At 39.1% G+C, this 19,836-nt stretch overlaps 2 protein-coding genes across 3 annotated transcripts; both read left to right on the top strand.

Moving 5' to 3' along the window:
* The first annotated feature begins 2,285 nt into the window (after positions 1-2,285).
* LOC143371657 (acyl-CoA Delta-9 desaturase-like) lies at positions 2,286-16,653 on the top strand. 2 transcript variants are annotated; one of them, XM_076817106.1, is made up of 5 exons: positions 2,286-2,352; positions 10,384-10,514; positions 12,393-12,598; positions 15,391-15,576; positions 16,228-16,653. In XM_076817106.1, the coding sequence occupies exons 1-5, from the start codon at positions 2,301-2,303 to the stop codon at positions 16,589-16,591; spliced, it is 939 nt and encodes a 312-aa protein (XP_076673221.1). In that variant the 5' UTR covers positions 2,286-2,300; the 3' UTR covers positions 16,592-16,653. The 2 variants fall into 2 exon arrangements, with proteins under 2 accessions (XP_076673221.1, XP_076673220.1); XM_076817105.1 differs by lacking the exon at positions 2,286-2,352 and adding an exon at positions 6,725-6,966.
* A 656-nt stretch (positions 16,654-17,309) lies between these two features.
* LOC143371221 (uncharacterized) lies at positions 17,310-19,497 on the top strand. The gene is made up of 3 exons (XM_076816175.1): positions 17,310-18,716; positions 18,812-18,961; positions 19,026-19,497. The coding sequence occupies exons 1-3, from the start codon at positions 18,506-18,508 to the stop codon at positions 19,172-19,174; spliced, it is 510 nt and encodes a 169-aa protein (XP_076672290.1). The 5' UTR covers positions 17,310-18,505; the 3' UTR covers positions 19,175-19,497.
* Positions 19,498-19,836: the final 339 nt, after the last annotated feature.

Here is a 19,836-nt window from a genome sequence, read left to right on the forward strand (position 1 = left end):
TAAAAAAAAATGGATAGGTGCTTATATTTTCGTTTCTTTCAAATTCTATTCTTAGTTTTAATTTACAAAGATTACTGTCAGAACCTAATTTTTTGTATACCTAAATATTAATACGTACATCTTAAATCTGCAGTAGTCACTTGACGTTTAACTTTTAATCGAAGGGACAACTATTTTTAGCCTTTCGATAGTAAAAATATTTATTATAAGCTTAATATTGTGATTAACACAAAGTACAATATAAGTGAACTAATTTTACTTATAACGTGAGTGTTGCTGCTACTGTTAGTAGCAGATAGTACGATTCTGTTGATCTCAGAGTATGCGATAGCTTCTGGAATATGCCTGAAGAAATGTATGAAAATCATCTGAAACGTAAAACTGATCAAGGAGAACAGTCACAGATACTTTAACCCTTCGCGGTCACGCGGGGTGTATCCCACCCCAAGATCAATTTTCGAGTTGAAATATCGCGCCTCTACGTCTTCCAAAGGGGATTTATCTTAAAAAAAAATAAAACGAAAATTAAAAAATCTGTTTTTCTCACAACCGTGAAAAATCGTTCATTTTCAACTACAAATTTTATAATTTACATTTCAGAAAAAGACTATTAGACCATGACTGTATAAGTATTACGAATGTACAATTATCACTGAGAAGTTAAAAGATTCAAAAATACGAAAATGGTAACTCAAAAAATGACGCTGAAGTACAGTGAACCTCGTTTAACCAGTTTGTGATTTTAAGAATGTGTGACGACGAAGGGTTAAGCATGTAATTCATTCAAATAAACACATTCAGAAAACAGTATTAAATTCTACTACCTTTATTCTTTTCTTTTTAACTTCCATTATACAGATAAAAAATATATAAAACAGAGATGCCTTAGCCTTAACTATACTTATTGGTTTTTGTATTCCGTTAATAATAGTTAATGACTCCAAACTTCGGAATAACACAACATCACATCTACATTGATTCGAGGTGTGCCAGCATTATCAGATAACATTATACAGTGACTCGCATTAATATTCGGACACTTTTTAAAATCGCATAACTTTTTTAGAATTGTTGCAAACAACTTGAATTTTTTTGAGAAGCTAGAAGGATTAGTTTGCTAACTGACGCGCTTCGTCGTTTTGAAAAAAAATGTATTTGGTTGGAATAGCGAAAAGAATAGTAAAGGTCGATTTTTAAACTTTTTTTTGTGAGCTTGTAATGAAAATTCAAAAAACCCGTTTGTAGATTGCAGTAAGTTGTATACGTGCCTAAAATCGCTGATTTCGTGAATTTTCGCGATTCTCGACCTTATTCTACGATCTTTAAACGTTTGTAGCTCGGAGCAACGTTAACCGATTTTGATGAAATTTTAGGCACGTATACAACTTACTGCAATCTACAAACGTTTTTTTTTTAATTTTCATTACAAGCTCACAAAAAAAAGTTTAAAAATCGACCATTACTATTTTTTTCGCTATTCCAACCAAATACATTTTTTTTCAAAACGACCAAATACGTCATTTAGCAAACTAATCCTTCTAGCTTCTCAAAAAAACTCAAGTCGTTTGGACCAATTCTGAAAAAGTTATGCGATTTTAAAAAGTGTCCGAATATTAATGCGAGTCACTGTACAGAGCATTATCAATGATAGTATTATCAGAAAATATTTTCCCAACATACAAAAATGTTTTATTACAAGAAAAATTCTTGACAGTTCCACCTGCTATTCGTACTGCAGTGGTTGGTAGCCCATCATAGTGAGCGTTGTAAATAAGTCTCGCGACATCTCGCTCACCATTCGATTAGCGAATATTTTCGGTATCATAAACGCGCTACGGACTTCACGACGATTTTATACAGACAGCGTAGAACGAAAGACGTAGCCACGAAAACGCACGTAACCTAACAATAGCGCCGCTCGTATTCTATATTTAGTTAGTTTTCGAACTGTTCGACGAAGCGGTACACGTGCTTGCGAGCACAAGTGTTTCAACTTCCTGTACCCTGTCACGGTGGCTTCGTTCCCTTCGAATAGTATAGCAATAACCCGTAAAGCCCCGTCGAGCACGTTTCAACGACAAGTCGATCGGTAGGCTTGAAGATCACGCGACTGGAAACGAAAAATTTGTCCGCTCTCTCTTATCGGAAGCAACTTCACGTGAATTTTATTGTTTCGTAGCGTTAATATTTACTCTACTTAAAAATAATCCAAAGAGCGACGCAGCGAACGTACTGCAGATTGTGCTAGCCGTATGTGTGGAATTATTTATTATTACACGAAAGACGCCACATGTTCACGGATGCATTTTCGTGCGGAGGATACGCATACAAACATCAAAATTTTACTAGAACGTATGTGTTAAGGGGGAACAACACTTCGCAGCCCGGAAAAAAAGTGTATTTTTTTTTTTTAATTTTATGTTAGATATCTATACTTCGTAGGAAAGTCATTGATATGGGGTTTAAATGTGCATGTAGTGGACAGTATTTTAGAATTTTTGTGTGACAAAATATACAGTTTTAATTAAGTTATAGAGGTCGCCGTAGAGCGCGACGCGTCGGACACGGTCTGATGGTTTCCCACTTTATTCGCGTCGCGTTCATCTGAGAAAAAAAGGAGAGCATTTTTTTTAATCTATATTAATATAGTTACAGTTAAGCGAACGGAAATTTAATTACAATAATTTTTGGAGAAATGGCGGAGCTTAAGGGGGAAAGTTCTAAAATTTCGAGTCAGTTTAAGGGGAGGTTCTGGTCTAAATGTCGATTTTTCTTTTATTTAATTTTTCGAATGTTCAACCTTTTAGGAAAACGGGTTTGAAAGGATTTGTTGAAATTCGTAAAATTCCCGAAGTTATAGGCATTTGAGTCGCGGCAAATACATGGGTCACAACCGGCTACTCGGCGCTCACGTAAAACTTTAAGGGGAGATTCTGGTCTAAATGTCGATTTTTTTTATATCATTTTTCGAATGTTCAATCTTTTAGGAATACGGGTTTAAAAGGATTTGTTGAAATTCGTAAAATTCCCCAAGTTGTAGGCATTTGAGTCGCGGCAAATACATGGGTCACAATCGGCTACTCGGCGCTCACGTAAAACTTCAAATGCGTTTTTCTCGAAACAGTGTTCTCAAAACGGTGGGACCTGTATCTTCAAAAGTTATTATCCGATTCGACTGAAACTTGTTTTATTTTGAAGATTATTCTTTTGACTAGGGGGGGACTAAAAAAAATTACAAAAAGTTGAAAATTTATAATTTTTAAAGGCGTTGAAATGACGAAAAATACAGGGAAAAGTGATTTCAAACGTGAAGTGTCGTTATTTTCTAAAAAAAATGTAATTTTTGTAATTTTTTTTAGTCCCCCCCCCCCTAGAAAAAAGAATAATCTTCAAAATAAAAAAGGTTTCAGTCGAATCGGATAATAACTTTTAGAGATACAGGTCCCACCGATTTGGATCAATTTTTTGACGCCTTAACTTTAACGACTCCCCAGGGCTGTTTGCACTGATTAATTATAAAACAAAAAATATATTTCTATAACATAAGACATCCTTAATACAATGCAACAAGTCCCATTAAATTATATATAGTAGTTTTCCTTTAATTAATTCCTATATATCACCTATTTTTTGGGGCTCTAGACCAGAACCTCCCCTTAAGGATAAAATCAATATACTTTGGGGTGGAAAAAATAGTAAAAATAATTTATCTAGAGACGCGGTAGCGTCTCGACGCCAAGCACAGGAAAGACACCCTGTATATGTCGACTGTCGCTACCGTGTACCTTTACTCGTCGCGGAGCCATTCCAACCTAACCTGAAACTTATTTCCTTAATATCTCATCACGCCTGCAATATTTTCTAAATTTAAAGGCATTTTTCTTATGTAAACCGCATATAAGCTTTCGAATAAGACCAATTTCAATAAAATCGGTCGGCGCATAACCGAGATATCGTAATGTCGTCTCATGAATCTGTCAGATGCGATAAGGTTTTTCTCCTGATTCTCCAACAAAATTTTGTCGACATAATACGTATACGCGTTACACGCACACCTTCAGCCAAAACGGAACTAACACACGTTTCGTTCGTCAATCGCTATCTTCGCTATGCAATCTACTGAAAATTTTGACAGCTTACCGTCAAGTTATAACCAAGTTATAAACGTGTTTTTACTAATATATACATAAATGAATTTCTTTTTAATTTAAATGATAAAAAACAATTTAAACCAATGCCACCAATCCAATTGTCTTGAAGCTTTGCAGGCGTGCGTAGTTTGGATGACAATACAATATGTTTAAAACAAAAATAACCCCGAGAGGATGAAAAAAATATCCAGTCATCAGTTAATAATATAATAATAATTTATAATATTGAAAATTATCTGAAGTCATTCTCTATGTAAATTATCTTTGTAAAAAGAAGTGAGATCTCCATAAAAAAACTTCAGAAAAGTAAAAAATAATAATTATAATAATTATAAAATAAAAAAGATGTGAAATCAAAATGAGCTGCACGTACATAAAGGTAATGATAAATACAAATAAATATTTTAATACGAATAAACATTTTATTCAAAATACTTGACGCTGCATCCCGAATTGGTTATATAAATATATAAAATTTTATTCTTACCAAAAACAGAAAATCTTACATGAAAATAAATAAATAAATTACATAAGCACTGCGGCGTCCCGGCCCCACCACATGAGTCACGCCGGTTAGTCTCCGCTGGCGCCGCTAGAGGTCTACTCTTCTCGCAAGTCCTATCGTCCACTCTCGTTCCTATATATACAAGTTCCAAGTTTATTTTCTCTTAGTCCCCGTGTGTCTAGGACAGGGGCCGTCAGCTATAGCCCTAATGATGAAGTCTGGCTATCGGTCCCAAAACGAAACACAGCACTTCTTCTGTTCCTCCTCAATCTTTAATGCCAATCCAGCTGCCCCGCACAGTCTCAGTGTTGTTAGGAGAAATAGGGGGCCGCAGTGAATGGGGAGGGGGAAACACCCACAAGAGTGGGTGGTGTGGGGTTTATGTGCGTCGTCAGTCACGCACACATTACCACCACAGCTCAATGTATAGGTGTGTTTCCCCCTCCATCACTGCGGCCCCATCGCTCCCCTAACTCTGCGCACAGTACTCCAAAAAGCATGTGACCGGCCCGAGGGATTACGGGTTACGCCCGGACGCGACCGGGGCAAGATGATCCCTCTTTATGTTCCGGAATCAATCACCAGTCAACATCTCGGGTTTGAACGTAACAACAACACAATATCACAAAAAACGTAAATCGAAAATTAACAAGTTAGAGAGTATATTTCTGCTACGTCCGACATTTTGTTGCATGTATGACTGCGCCATGTTGCTATGGATTCTTCGGGTATTTATTAATTTCCAAGATATTAATAAAAAATTATTGTTAATTCTTTTTACAATTTTATATGATTTACATACACGTAGCTGTGAACCCCCGTAACGGGAGCCCCTCTTACCCCTCAAGCCTAGTATATCGATACCTGAGAAACGATCAACGCAGGTGTAACTAATTCCGAATAAATACCAAAATATTTTTATGAATATCTCTAAAGGTGTCCGGCCTAAATAGCACAAAGACATCTTATGTACGTCCGAAGAACGTCTGTTTGTTAGTATTTTGTACTTTTTTATCACCTTTACATTTCTCTCCTTTGTACTTTGTTCCGTTGCTCAAATTATTCGGCATTACAGTTAACTCCTTAAAAACAACTTAAACAGTCTCATGCCAGCTCCTAGATAGCTACACGTACAATTTCTCCACGCAGCTGACAGGACCAGGATTGTAGGACAAGCAACGTACAGCACAACATACATGTAACTCCCATTAGCTATGGGTTCCTTACATCTATTACTAGCCTTTATTGACCTTTGGCTTCTTATTTTTAACTGTCATCTCAACTCTCGATTGTCCTTTTTTATGTTACCACTGATCAATACGACGAACCTTTACTTTGTGAAAAAGATGAAAATGTATACAGTATGCAACCATGATATTGGAAATACGGCTTTGAAGAGATTAGAATTATGATTATTAATAAATTGGCAATTCTTTATTACATACACGAAAAATATTTTATTTTATATGTTAATTATTTTCATTCCAAATATACGACGTTTATGACACATTCATGACACATTTACGACAGTCACGACATTTACGACATTTAAGACACGTGTCGTGTATAAAAGAAAAGAATTCGCGTCCTTACCCACCTCTGGTACCTACCGTCGACTGATGCGAGAAATTATTTTCAGTTGCGCGCGACAAAACCAACACTCGTGTGACTGCAGCCTCAACGTCCGTTACGTCAACGCGCGTGTGACCGCGACCTGAGAGTGATCCGTGCACTAAAATCTAAAACAACCACGGATCCTCGGCTACGTAGCTGCTAATCTCGTTGCCTTCAGCCCCGGCTCGTAACAATTTTATTCATTCATATACAGCATTTAAGCAAGAAAAAAAAGTGGGATTCGTAGAAAATAATAGGGGAAGAAATTGAATGCAGTCGGTGATCCTAGGGTTGTGACATTTCATTATACGTGTGAACGAAACTATGTGTACAAAATGGAGCAAATATCACATTCCTCCAGTTTCTCGATGAAATCGTCATATCACTGCTTTCCCCAATCACTCGTACTTCGTAGCCTTGCACGCTGAAGGAACAGTTTAATATAATGTGAGTGCGTGTGCACGTTTGTCCTCAGGAATAAAGCAAGAATGGCGCCATATGTTGCAAACACACCAACGGGTGTGCTATTCGAAGACGATACGCTCGAGGAAAATGAAGTAATGGAAGCGCCGAAGGAGATACACGAGAGTCGTATCATTTGGGGGGCCGTGATTGTCTTTACGTTCCTTCATCTGGCAGCACTTTACGGAGTATACCTCGTCTTCACTTCCGCCAAATTGATAACATCTGTCTTTGGTGAGCGATATTAATATTTCCGCGGTAATTTTTTAAGAAATGTCACAGCAGAAACTGAATAGCAGTGGGACGAGTTCTGACGAAGCGTCATTGATCCGAGTAGTTTACGTTGGATTAATTAATTGTTGTAAAAAAATTCATGATTAATTATCTAGATCTAGAATAGTGAAGCGTAAGATTATCCATATGTTGTAGCGCGTACATTTTCGGAGTAGTGTCCTAAGGGGATACTCTAGTCACTAGAGTCTAGTGTAACTGCCCGTTTGTCAACGCCATCTTCGGGAATTTATTTAACAAAAACTATAAGTTTATACTATCTGGTGTTTTGCCTGCATATTAAGGTATGTTTGAAGTAATACTCAGAATTTTTTTGAACTTTTTTATCGCACATACAGTCCGTGGTGCATTCGGCGCGCACCGATTTTTTGCTCGTTCGGTACGTGTTCGGGGTTGAGTGAAATTTGCGGCGTCCATTTCATGGTATTGTTCGGACCCGAATGCACGCTTTGATGGACCGCCAGCAAGCGAACCGGCCCGAGCGCGCGCCGAACGCGCGCCGTACGCGCGCCGAACACCAAACGAACAAGAAAACACATTCGGGGCGAATGCGCAGGTGAATACGCGGCTTAAGAAACCGAACTTGACCATCGCATCTCTTACCATAATAATCGAGCAAAAAATTCGTCTGCGCTAATCAATTTCCCCCCTCGAACCATGCAATTGTATATAAACAATTTTTTTTTAATCTCCAATACATTAGGAAATATCCAGCTGTTTACTGTTCCCGCGGACACCCTGTATAATGAAATGAAATATAAAATATATGTCGCAGAAGGCAATCGCTTAATCAGTTACGCTACGATCTTAATACAGTAAATCCTCGTTATGAGCCCGTTTTTACCTCCCGTTGACAGCCCGGCGACTATCCCCACCATTTCTTGGAAGCCTGCGGTCGAGAGTGAGAGAACCGGGCAACGAGCGAGAGGTAACGAAAGAGTCAGACACGAAGTTGCCGTCGGGTACGGAAGAGAGAATCATGTCCGTAACCCACCGTGAGCCCATCGCCAGCCCCGTTCTTCGGGCTCACAACGGGGATTTACTGTACAGTAAATGCTGGGAATAGTCGCTGGGCTGTCAACGGGAGGTAAAAACGGGCTTATAACGGGGATTTACTGTAGGTCTATTTCAAGGTGGCCGTTCCAATGTGCGGCCGGCCGCAGTCGCAGAACGGCAGCCGTCACGTCACTTCTTCGCCACGCGTAGGGACTTGCCTGGCAACTCTGGGCAAAACTGAACTGATATTCTGCAACACTGCCCACGGACGATTCTGTCTATTCCATATTGCACAATAAATATTAGGACCGTTTGGATTCGCACAATATATTGTGCTATCTTCCAATATGATCCACAGACGGTCAATATTATTGTGCAATATTCAATATTGCACAGTAAATATCCAAACCGTTTTGATTCTCACAATATATTTTACAATCTTCCAATATGATCCACAGACGGTCCATATTATTTTGCAATATCCATATTGCACAATATATTCAGCATCTAGGGGCCGATTTTCTTCTTGATTCACACAATATATTTACAACCTTTCAATATTATTGTACAACCTTTCAATATTATCGCGCAACCTTTCAATATTATTGTGCAACCTTCCAATATCATCCACGGACGGTCAATAATATTGTGCAATAATATTGAACGTCTAAGGGCCTTATGAAGGAAGAATCTGGGTCAGTTGCCCGGTTTCTTTGACAGGTTTCTTCTTCCCTGAAATCAGCTCAGAATACCTGGAATATGGTTATACATGAAATTATTAGGTTATAAGAAATACTTGGTACTTCTAAAAAAAAGTGTATAATTCAAGGGTTCGAATACGGTATGTACATAATTAGTAGGCATGCCTCTCGAAGCTGAGGTACATTGCGAAATGTAGTTATTTTATATAAGCAAATAGGAATGTCGGAAAAAATAGAAAAAACGATAACGGGAACAGGACAATCGCGTGGAAAATTTGCACGTAACAATTTCACCGTAGTGGCTCGGGCCAACTCAATACATATAAATTCTACTTTCGGAGTGGTTATGCTGATAAACAGTGACGGCCTTTACCAAGGCAACAAGTTTTATCAAAATGAACGACCTGACATTCGTGCGGTCTCTTCATTAGAGAATTTTAATTTCAAGTTGAGGAAAAGATAGTACTTAATTGTGTCAGAAAAAGGTGGCTCTGTACGGAGAAGGAGATTATATTATATAGGGTCATTCCACGCATAATCGGACACTTTTCGGTGTAACATTTCGGATTTTGTGGCAACTTGGATACGTTGCAGTCTTTAGCCAGTCGAGTCGGTGCTGGGCGACGCAGCGTCACATTCAATTAATTTTCATTTGGCCAATTTGAAAGTGTCTGTATTTCTGAAAACGGGTCCGTAAAGAGGACAAATAGGACTATACTCTTATTTTTCAAAATTTTAAATAGTGCCCCGCTATTAAAACATGGAATTTGTTTAGAACAATTACAAAATAAATGGTAAAAAATTTGTTTTTTTTCAGTGAAATAATTTTTATTAGGTACTCTTATGTCTTCATTGTAAGCATCCAAAAGCTCGTTTTGATCAGTTTGTTAGTTCAACAGTTATAATTTGATTGAAAAAAAGTTAACACTATATTTCAAAGAGCCGTAAGATCCACAATTTTTGACATTTTCAAAAAACCCTTCGAAATATGTTTATATATCTCTAAAGACTACAACATATACATGTTTCACCTAAATCTGAAATGTTACTTCGAAAAGTGTCTGATTTCGCATGGAATGGCTATAATGAATCAGATCCGTATTCCTTATTCCGCACGCCAACTTTCCAGAACTCCATGGTACATACATATATAGTTCATAAGAAAAATTGCAGAAATTTATGATCGAAGCTCTTATTAAATTCTTTTCCAGTCAGATGTGCGAGGCGCAGGGTTGCCAGGCGATCCAGTACACGTACTGGCACATATGACGTCACTTAGCTTGGATTGGCTTGGCGTTGGCATGACGTCACGGCGTCACCAACCAAATATAAGTATTTTCCTTCTCCTATACCGTATGACGTCATATAGGCCAGCACGCCGCCATTTATCCAGTACGCCTGGCAACCCTGGCGAGGCGTATTGTTCTGAAGAATAATACAATTTTTACCTAGACAAACCATACATTCATACAGTGAAAATCGTTGTATCATTTAATACGTTACAACCCTATGAAACATTTAAACGATTTGCACGCGAGTAGTCATAACTACCACTGGTATATGAGTTACGGTTGTTGATTCTAGAAATGAAGAGGGAAAACCTCATTTCAGGTTCAGGCGTGCATATTGTATACTCTTTTCTTCATGTTCTCTTTACTTGCAGCATACGCCCTGTACATATTAACTGGCTTCGGAATCACAGCTGGTGCTCACAGATTATGGGCACACAAAGCCTACAAAGCAAAGTGGCCGCTCCAAGTCCTACTGATAATCTGTAACACCACAGCCTTCCAAGTAAGTGATTGGATTCGTCCATAAAGAAATCTGTAACTTGAAGTCTGTCACATAAAATTTTATGCGATTATGTAGTATTTAGACGAAACTGCGAAATTTGACTGTTTCGAACGAACAGTCATTATTCTTCCCCTATCAAACGTTTTTAATCGCATCTACAATTTTTACGAGTCGTACACATAATGATTTTCAGTTAAACTTATCACCTTCTCGATACCACTGGAAATAATAAATTATTTTCAATAATGTTAAGTAGGCAGTTCCAAAGAAATTGCAAGCCAACTTGTTACCGTAGGGGAAGGTGTTGTACCTTTGACCAGTTTGAAGTTTTTGAATTTTCTCCACCTCAATTTTACTAAAAAGGAATCGGAAAAGGGATCATATAAATTTTCAAGGCTTTTACTAACACATTTATTTTTAGCAAATTTTAATATATTTTTTATTGTCATTTTACCACAGTTTAAAAAAAAAGGAAAATTGGTCAAAGGTACAACAGCCTGTTGTTCCTTTGACCAGGGGATATTGTGCCTTTGACCAGCAGGTATATAATGATACATAATAAAAAGAAGTAGCCATAATGAATACAAATGTTTCTTATAATGTTACAGTAATATGTTACAGTAACTTATAGACTATAAAACTTATACTATATCATAAAACTATAAAATATTCTATAAATTTTAAATGTTATCTATCACAAAACTATAAGCTTCTTCTCTTCAATAGCAAGTTTCTCTGATCTATTTGATGATGTCATGCCATCAATTTATTTCTTCCCCTTTTGGGTTAAAATTTTTGGAGGTACATGAACTGTTGCGATGCCCGTTTCATCACGGTTCCAAATATTCGTTGCATCAAATTTATATTGTTCTAAAAACTGTTTGCAATTGTTAAAAACTATAGAAACAGTTTCTCGATTAAAAGCTGTTGCTCTCGCAAAGAAAAATAAAATTAAAAATAAAAACAAGAAATGTGAAATTGATATTGTTCTACAGTTACAGGAGTAACAGCATTGGATTCCTGACGTTTCCCCGATTAAAAAAACAAACAAATTTCATATATGTAAATTCGACTATTTTCAGCGAAGTGAGCATTTCATGATGCAAACAATTTTTTCCCTACATTTCTTTAGTTACAGCTTGAGTTATGTTAAATTCTTTATCCATGCTAGAGTGTTGTACCTTTGACTGGTCACTATAATTCTCAGGTCAGACCGACCGACTTCAAACCTTGCATGCTTCTTTGTCACAGTCTTTTCTGCAGCTTAGTATAACAAAACTTAAAATATATTAACTTGTTAAAATTTTCCTTATGAAATTGGGTAATATTTTTCTGTGACCTCACAACAAGCCATTAACTTACAAATCTGATGGCTAACAGATCCACTAAAATTTTTATTTTCACATACACTTAACAGATGGCTCCGTAACACATGGTGGTCAAACGTACAACTGGTCAAAGGAACAACACCTTCCCCTACGGTCAATAAATAGATTTGAAATGAACTCGAGTACTGCAGCTGAAATAAGGATGCGAATATTTCGAATAAGTTTGAAAAGTAAGTCGATAATTACTGAAATTAAAAAGAAAAATGTCTACAATTCTTCAGACTGAATTTAAATCGAAACCGCAAATGTTCCCTTTACCTGCCATATTATTTTATTTGTAATATCTAAACGCTGTAAGAGTTTCTCCTAATGGCAGAAAGAAATTCTACGAAATAACTCGTGCAAAGTTCAAGCGACACATCAATCCAGAAGCATCCGCTAAATTACTGTAATGGATGATAAAATTGTCTTGGATATTTATATACAATAATATAATGTAATTAGAATCAAGTGGCCCTAATTTAATTGCTTCTGAATTTTTTTTCGGCAGCATCCTGTAATTCACTGGGCCAGGGATCATAGAGTTCACCATAAATATAGCGAGACAAATGCAGATCCTTATAACGCAAAGAGAGGATTCTTTTTTGCGCATATTGGTTGGCTGATGTGTAGAAAACATCCGGATGTCAAGGAGAAAGGCAAGACAGTCGATATTAGTGATCTGGAAAGAAACACCGTACTTGCATTCCAGAAAAGGTAGGGTTGTTTTTTCACCACCTTTACGCGTACGTTAATTGTATAGCAGAAATATCGGAAATATGCATTTCGTGGATTAAATCTCAATCTTTTCGATGCTATGGACGCATATAGGTGTGCAGCAATCAGCATATGGTTAACATATGCAACTGGAGGTTGTCCGTATATCAGCACCAGAAGGATTTAGAAGTACACTAATCGCCCGTTATGAGTCCGTCGAACGGAGCTGACGGCGGACTCATAGTGGGTTGCGGACATGGTTCCGCGCGACCAGTGGCTGTGCCGACCCTTTCGTTTCCTCTCGCTCGTTGTCGGGTTCTCTCACTCTCATCCGCAGGCTTCCAAGAAATGGTGGGGATAGTCGCCGGACTCTCAACGGGCGGAAAAAACGGACTCATAACGGGCGATTACTGTATTACGAACATGAATTGCAATTTTTTTAAAAAAACTTTGCACCATCTGTTTTTTCTGAAATTTTCATCTGAAATTTTATTACATTGCATAAACCAAATTTCTTTCATCCCTGATATTAGGTTTGCTCCTCTAACTTGTTCATGAATGTTATAATAATCTACCCTAAGATTCGTTTGCTAATTTCACTTGCATCTTTAAAAATTTAAAGAAAAATTAAAACCGACTTCAGAAAAATAAAACTGTACTAAAAAGTAAAAAATATTTTTTTCCCTTATTTAACCTGCGACTCTCAATTTTTTCATGTTGGCGCCTCATCATTTGCACTGTGTAAATCAGGCGTTGACTTAAAAAAATTGGGAGTCGTAGGTCAAATAAGGGAAAAAATTATTTTTTACTCTGTAGTGTATTTTTATTTTTTTTAAGTCGATTTTAATTTTTTAAAAAATTGTTTATTTTTTTATTTTTTAGTTATTTAAATTATATTGCTACATTTGTTTTAAATAATATGGGTAGGCCTACAAAAAGAGCTGCTCGTAAAAAAAGATCCGTTTGCTAGAAACGGAAGATTCCAAAAATGGGCGACATGAAAACGTCAGAATAAGAATGTAACAAATTCGTTATACGGGGTCTACAACTCAACGCGCGGAAGTACTCTAAAATGCGAGAATACATGAAATACAAATTATGTAATGAGGCGAAGTTTGAATTAACCAGTACTGGCAAAGTATTGGGCCAATATTGATGCAGTGGAGGATGGGACCACCGGGGACCAACCATCGCTCTCTTTCGAATAAAAAAAAGATCATCAAAATCGATCCATATGCTGAGGAGTTATGCGCGGACAAACATAAAAAAGTACATAGGTACGGGTCGAATCTGTGGCGGCTCGCTGCACCAGCAACGGCTATGGCCACCAGAGGCGCGAGCAGCGCTGAGCCGGCGCTCGGTAGAGCAGCATGAAGCGCCGATCTCTGTCATTTCAGTTTTTCTTACAGTTCGGAAAAAACATAGACCTAAAGGACGGTGCATAGTTGCGGGGGGTTGAAGATCTCCGCGGGGAGGGAAGGAATAATTTCAGCCATCTTGTACCGGTCAACTTGTGCTGTACTCTGTAGGCGAGATTACTTATTAGTACTAATAGCGTAGCTTGGCGTTGGCGTGGCTGGGCGTCATTCAGCTGTTACTGTTGTTCAGCGTCGTTTGGTGTAGAGTGCAGCGTATAGATTGTGTGATTGTTTGTAAATTCAATTGTAATAACCAAATAGCATTGTATAATCATAAAATTCACCTGATAAAATGTATTATTCAACAATACATTAAAGTGCGATATCACCATATTGCGAAACAAAAAAATAATACTTCAGAAAGTAAACGAACACTTTTTAATAAACTTGTAATGTTTTCTGGTCACTAAATATATTGTGTTATTATTGATCATCCATATCAAAATTTCAGAGATGTATCTATGTATAAAAACATTGTGACTTTGTAAAACACGTACAAATAAAATTGTCATACGATTCACAGTTAACTTTAAATGTATGAAATTCAATTGCGCAGTTTTAAATTTTACCACGGCATGGTATAGATGGCAACACTAGTTGACCGGTACAAGATGGCTGAGAAAGTATTCCTTCCCTCCCCGCGGAGATCCGCACCCCCCGCGTCCATAAGTTTAGTTTATGCACCGTCCTTTAGGTCCATGGGAAAAAACGGTTTTTCTGCGACGAGACGCGCCTGCCTGTCTGTCTGTGCTTACAGTACCGTTTTCCTAACGAACTCGCTCGTGCCCGAACTCTGTATAGTTAGTAATAAGTGTATATATAAGTAGTAATAAATTAGGATAATTAGGTTATTCTCCCTGCTATTTAAGAAGGAACCTGCCGACCGACGAGTTTACACCGATTCTGCGCAGGTTGACGCTCATTGGTGCCGGGAGAAGCCACTATTGGCTGTACCCCCACCAACGCTTTATCGGAGCCAATGAGCTCATTCTATATGCGCGAAACGGGTTCCTTCTTAAATGACAGGGAGAATAATTGCTGCCCAAAATCACTCTAAAGGGGGTAAATTAACCCCTGAAGATTCGGCTATTTTTCGATTTTATTTTGTAACACGCAATCTGTAAGAGATAGAAAAAAAGTTTCGAGACAAAAGTTACTTCTTTTAGTTAGATCTATCAAATCGTGAAGGTTTTATCAATTGTTTAAACAATTAAAAAAAAGTTATAAACAAAAATATGAATATTTTCTAAAATTTGTTTTTCCACGTGAAATCTGATCTGGCTGTTTAAATAATTATGTTTAGCACTATATTTAGCCTTTATGCGAGAAATAAACTGTTTTTTTTACTTAATATCGTTCTTAATCGGTTTACAGGTATTACAATGTCCTTATGCCCCTGTTGTGTTTCGTTATGCCGACTGTTGTACCAGTTCTATGCTGGAACGAGACGTGGTCGAATGCTTTCTTCGTTCCCGTGATTCTGCGATATGTTTGGACACTGAACGTCACGTGGTTGGTCAATTCTGCAGCCCATCTTTATGGCAACAAACCATATGACAAGTTAGTATCGCTTAAAATTATATTATTCAGCTTGCATGAAGTGCCTATTACACGCATTAACAATTTTTAAGTTTTTTTTTTAATATGTGTCTCGTATTAAAGTAAAGTAAGAGACAAATATAATGACTCTTTTTTACAATGCAAAACTCAAAATTCCAATTTATCCTTATTTTGCATTGAGGTACATAGTTTTCACACACAAACTTGTAGGAAACTGGATTAGCACGAGACGAAGGCGAGAGCGAGATGGAACGAGAGCGAGCGAGAAGCACAGAAAGCGAGCGAGGACGGTACGAGACAGACGACGCGTTGATGTTTTGTCTCGCTCCGTCTTTCAGACGCCTGACACTCAGTCCTTTGCGTGCGCGACGGGCGTGCGCGATGGTCGCAAGCGCTTACCGTGAGCCGGGCCTGCGTCAAGATTTTGCGATGCGGTTTTCGTGCTCACGGTAAGCGCTTGCGACCATCACGCACGCTCGCCGCGCACGCAGTGTTCCATCTCGCTCCCCCCTTCGGCCAGAAAGAAGCGAGAAACGAACACTCGGAGTTAGGGCTCTGTTCACGATACGGGCTCAACGCCGGGCCCAACCAGCGAGCCACTAACGAGGAAATACTGTGACACTACTTTATAGAATTCTTCGCTGATTTCAGGTTCATCAATCCCTCTGAGAATTTGGGTGTATCCATCGTGGCAGGCGGTGAGGGCTGGCACAATTATCATCACGTGTTCCCGTGGGACTACAAGACGTCCGAGCTGGGTAACTACAGATTCAACATAACGACAGCGTTCATTGACTTTTTCGCGAAGATCGGCTGGGCGTACGATCTGAAAGTGATACCCAGAGGCCTGGTGCAGAAAAGAGTGAAAAGAACTGGTGACGGCAGCCATGAAGTGTGGGGCTGGGGTGATGCCGATCAGACGCAAGAAGACGGGGACCAGACAGTGGTGACGCATAGCCTTAAGGATGTACCGGACCTATATTCAAAATGGTACCAAGTTGATGAAAATTTGTGAGATTGTTCTTTTTAGTCTTCCTGATGTGCTGTAAAAATTGTAAACGGGTCCAGTAAACGGTTGCTCAGTTATAACGATTGCAATTTTCACTGATTTTACACGTACTCTAATGGAAAGAGACGATCTTGACGGATAAAACAGCTGAACAAATGTGGAGAAATTGGTTTTGTTTTCAATGTTTTCAAATTTTTTTTTACATGTAGAATATGAATAGATAAAAATATCTGTCAAGTTTCAATTGTTTGCACTACATTGTTTTAAAGAAATCTAGAGTCTCGAAGCCAAGTATATGTTTCAACACCCTGTATATGTCGACTGTCGCTGTCGCGTATCTTTTACTCCTAAACCGGCTAATCCAACCTTACCTGAAACTTATTTCATTAATATCTCATCACACCTGCAATATTTTCTAAATTTGAAGGCACTTTTTTTATGTAAACCGCATATAAGCTAACTATTAAGCCCAAATTCAATGGTGGGAAACGTCGGCAAGGACAACTAATGGGCTCAAATTTGAAAAGGAAAATAGGAAATGATCCTAGAAAATTACATTTATTCGAAACGCTATATTATAGTTAATACGAGAGCTATCGCAACAAAAAAAAACATGGAAAGCAGACACACTTACCTGTTTTATCAGAATCCATGGCTTAAATTTCTAACGGTACACCAACCATAAAGAAGGATGACGTTCAAATATATGTATACTAAACGTACACCGAAAACGAATTGTGTAGGTACATTCACGACCAAGTTCCGACTGCTCGCTCGGTCAGTAGAGATGCGCGGGGGGCGGGAGAAGTGCTGTACGTCATGAGACATGAATCAGCATTATATAGCAACCTTTTATTTTTATCTGCGTTAAAGTTTTTATAATCGACTTTTGGCCGCCCAGACTGGCAAAATGTTCCACTGTGCGGCACTGAACTCTGCAGGACTTCTGCTCCCGGTTGCCAAGGTACCCAAACCTGGAACTCCACTCCACGATTATAGAGCCGGTGCTCTGTGCGGAGTTTCTTCACTGGCTGGTGCTCTAGCGCTACTGGCGCTTCTAGCACCTAGATGCAATGTGGGCAGGCACAGGAGGGTGCACGCTTGGATAACTCGCCTGTCGCGTTCATTCTTAAATTTGGACCGTACCACGTGTTCCCGGAATGCGTTACACGGCGTAAAGATAATTCTCGACGGAAGTCGGCCGATAACCACTGCAGATGCACGCGGTTTCGTGGCGAGCAAAACCGGATCATAGTCTGCTGTTTCGTCAACTGCCTGAGTCATTGAACAACGTTGCTGAAGGAAAGGGGATGGTCTGGACCCCTAATGCTTTTGCGCGCAACGCGGTGTGTGTGAATTTTACAACGGAGCCAAAGAAGTCTGTAATGTCTGCTTGATAAGTCCTAATGCTTAAGGAAACGTACAAAGTTACGTGCTAACGATAGGTACCTAACGATAAGTAAAAAGACACTGTACTCGTCGAAAGGGTGATACTGTAGGACCCTGGGTATATTTTGTACTGATTCTTAAATAAAGAATTCACACCACGAATATATGGAAGCGTTCATTCCCACAGCTTAAGAACACGAAACATTCTCAACAATGATTTTTCACGATATGCTCTATCATTTCGTCGCTGACTGTATCACTCACCACTGCCGGATATCATCCTTATCGCAGATTCATTACTAGGAAGTCGAGTTCCTCTGCTTTGTGCAGCATCACGTAGTTTAAGTTTCGTGCGTGTCAAAAGCACGCTACTGTTCGAAGAGACAATTGCAACCGTGCAGCGGTGAAATGTGATTTCTGTTACGCGCAGAGGCTGCATCGACGGTGACGGTTGTAGAAAATTGATCGACACTTTTTATTCCCGGTGTTCTGAGGCATGATTCTTGAGTTCCACTAGGAAACGATTAAATAATGAGTGTACTTTTGTTACCGGCGGTAACGTTGCTCGTGATGCAAGTATCTACTGTTTCTGGAGAACTGACTATCTTGAGGGAAAACGAGGCACTCTGGTTTAGGAAGTTGTTGTGCGTATCGGAAGAAGACGGTGGCGGTTTAATATGGAACAGTAATTTAAACTGGCAGTACAGCAATTACGCGTTCTCTGATAAAGCAGTTGCTACTGGTAAGTCTTCGAAGCCACAAGGGTGACGCTAGGCTAAAAGAAGTCCATGGTGTACCTTTCACAACAAAAACACCTAGAGTCCATATAAATTTCAGGCTTCCAGCGATTAGGTGCGTATGAAAAGGGGCAAATAGATTGCGATCTAAGTTCACGCAATAATTGCACATCAGAGTGGGATAAAACGGGTTGGAGTCTAACGAGTTCCAAAGAGACCATGGGCCCAGTATTTGATCATCGAGGGGAAGGTTCGGCTTTGATGATTTCTTAATAACTATCAACGAGGGACTCCGCGTAAATTCAAATTTCTAGGCTTCAAGGAGTACATTAATTTCCATACCCTGAGCCAATACAAACTAGTCGATAATCTGAGGAAATCTGGAGCCTTCGTGCTTTCTTCTCGAGAGAATGGCCGTGGAAAGGGAGTGCCACGTTTGCCTAAACTATCTTCAGTTTCTTAAAGCCTTTAATTTGAAACGTCGGAAAGCCCTGCCATTCGATTCACGGCACTGACCCACGTAAATTATCGTCAAAAAACAGATACATCGATCGAAAGATTATCCCGCGTAACCTGGCGTTTGTTTGGCAAGAGACCCAAAGGAGAAGGCCGAGTGTAGGTTATTTACGCACTTCCTGGGCTTCATTCATCGTGTCAAGCAATTCGGGGAAGTCCCACCCACTCAGTATCGGCGAAGGAATCGGCTGTTTTCCGCAGAAACTCGTCAACGACACGCAAAACTGCTGGAAAACACCAAAAAGGATGCGAAAAAGCGATCGTGCCGCAGACGCCTTCCGTTCCTCCAACCGCGAGCTTCCGCTCTCCGCCGCCAGAGCGCGCCTGTGGCGCCAATAACAGCAATGGCGAAAGGTATAATAAGTCTAAGTAGATCGATCGAATCTACACTCTTTTGTATCGACCGAGTGTCGTAATTTAGTTCGGTCTATATTCTATCACAGACGAGGTATAGAATAGACCCATCACCTTATGGGACTTCGTGTCGCCACCCAATCTGTGTTACCGACCCATAATTTGAGGACTGAATTTAGCGACCTCTGTTCATGAACAGCGTCCAACTCAGCAACTACTCTGAAATGTGTTGAAATGCTGAAAGGTGTTGCGTAC

The sequence above is a fragment of the Andrena cerasifolii genome, chromosome 7 (genome assembly GCF_050908995.1).
Source record: "Andrena cerasifolii isolate SP2316 chromosome 7, iyAndCera1_principal, whole genome shotgun sequence".
In the NCBI taxonomy this organism is placed as follows: domain Eukaryota; kingdom Metazoa; phylum Arthropoda; class Insecta; order Hymenoptera; family Andrenidae; genus Andrena; species Andrena cerasifolii.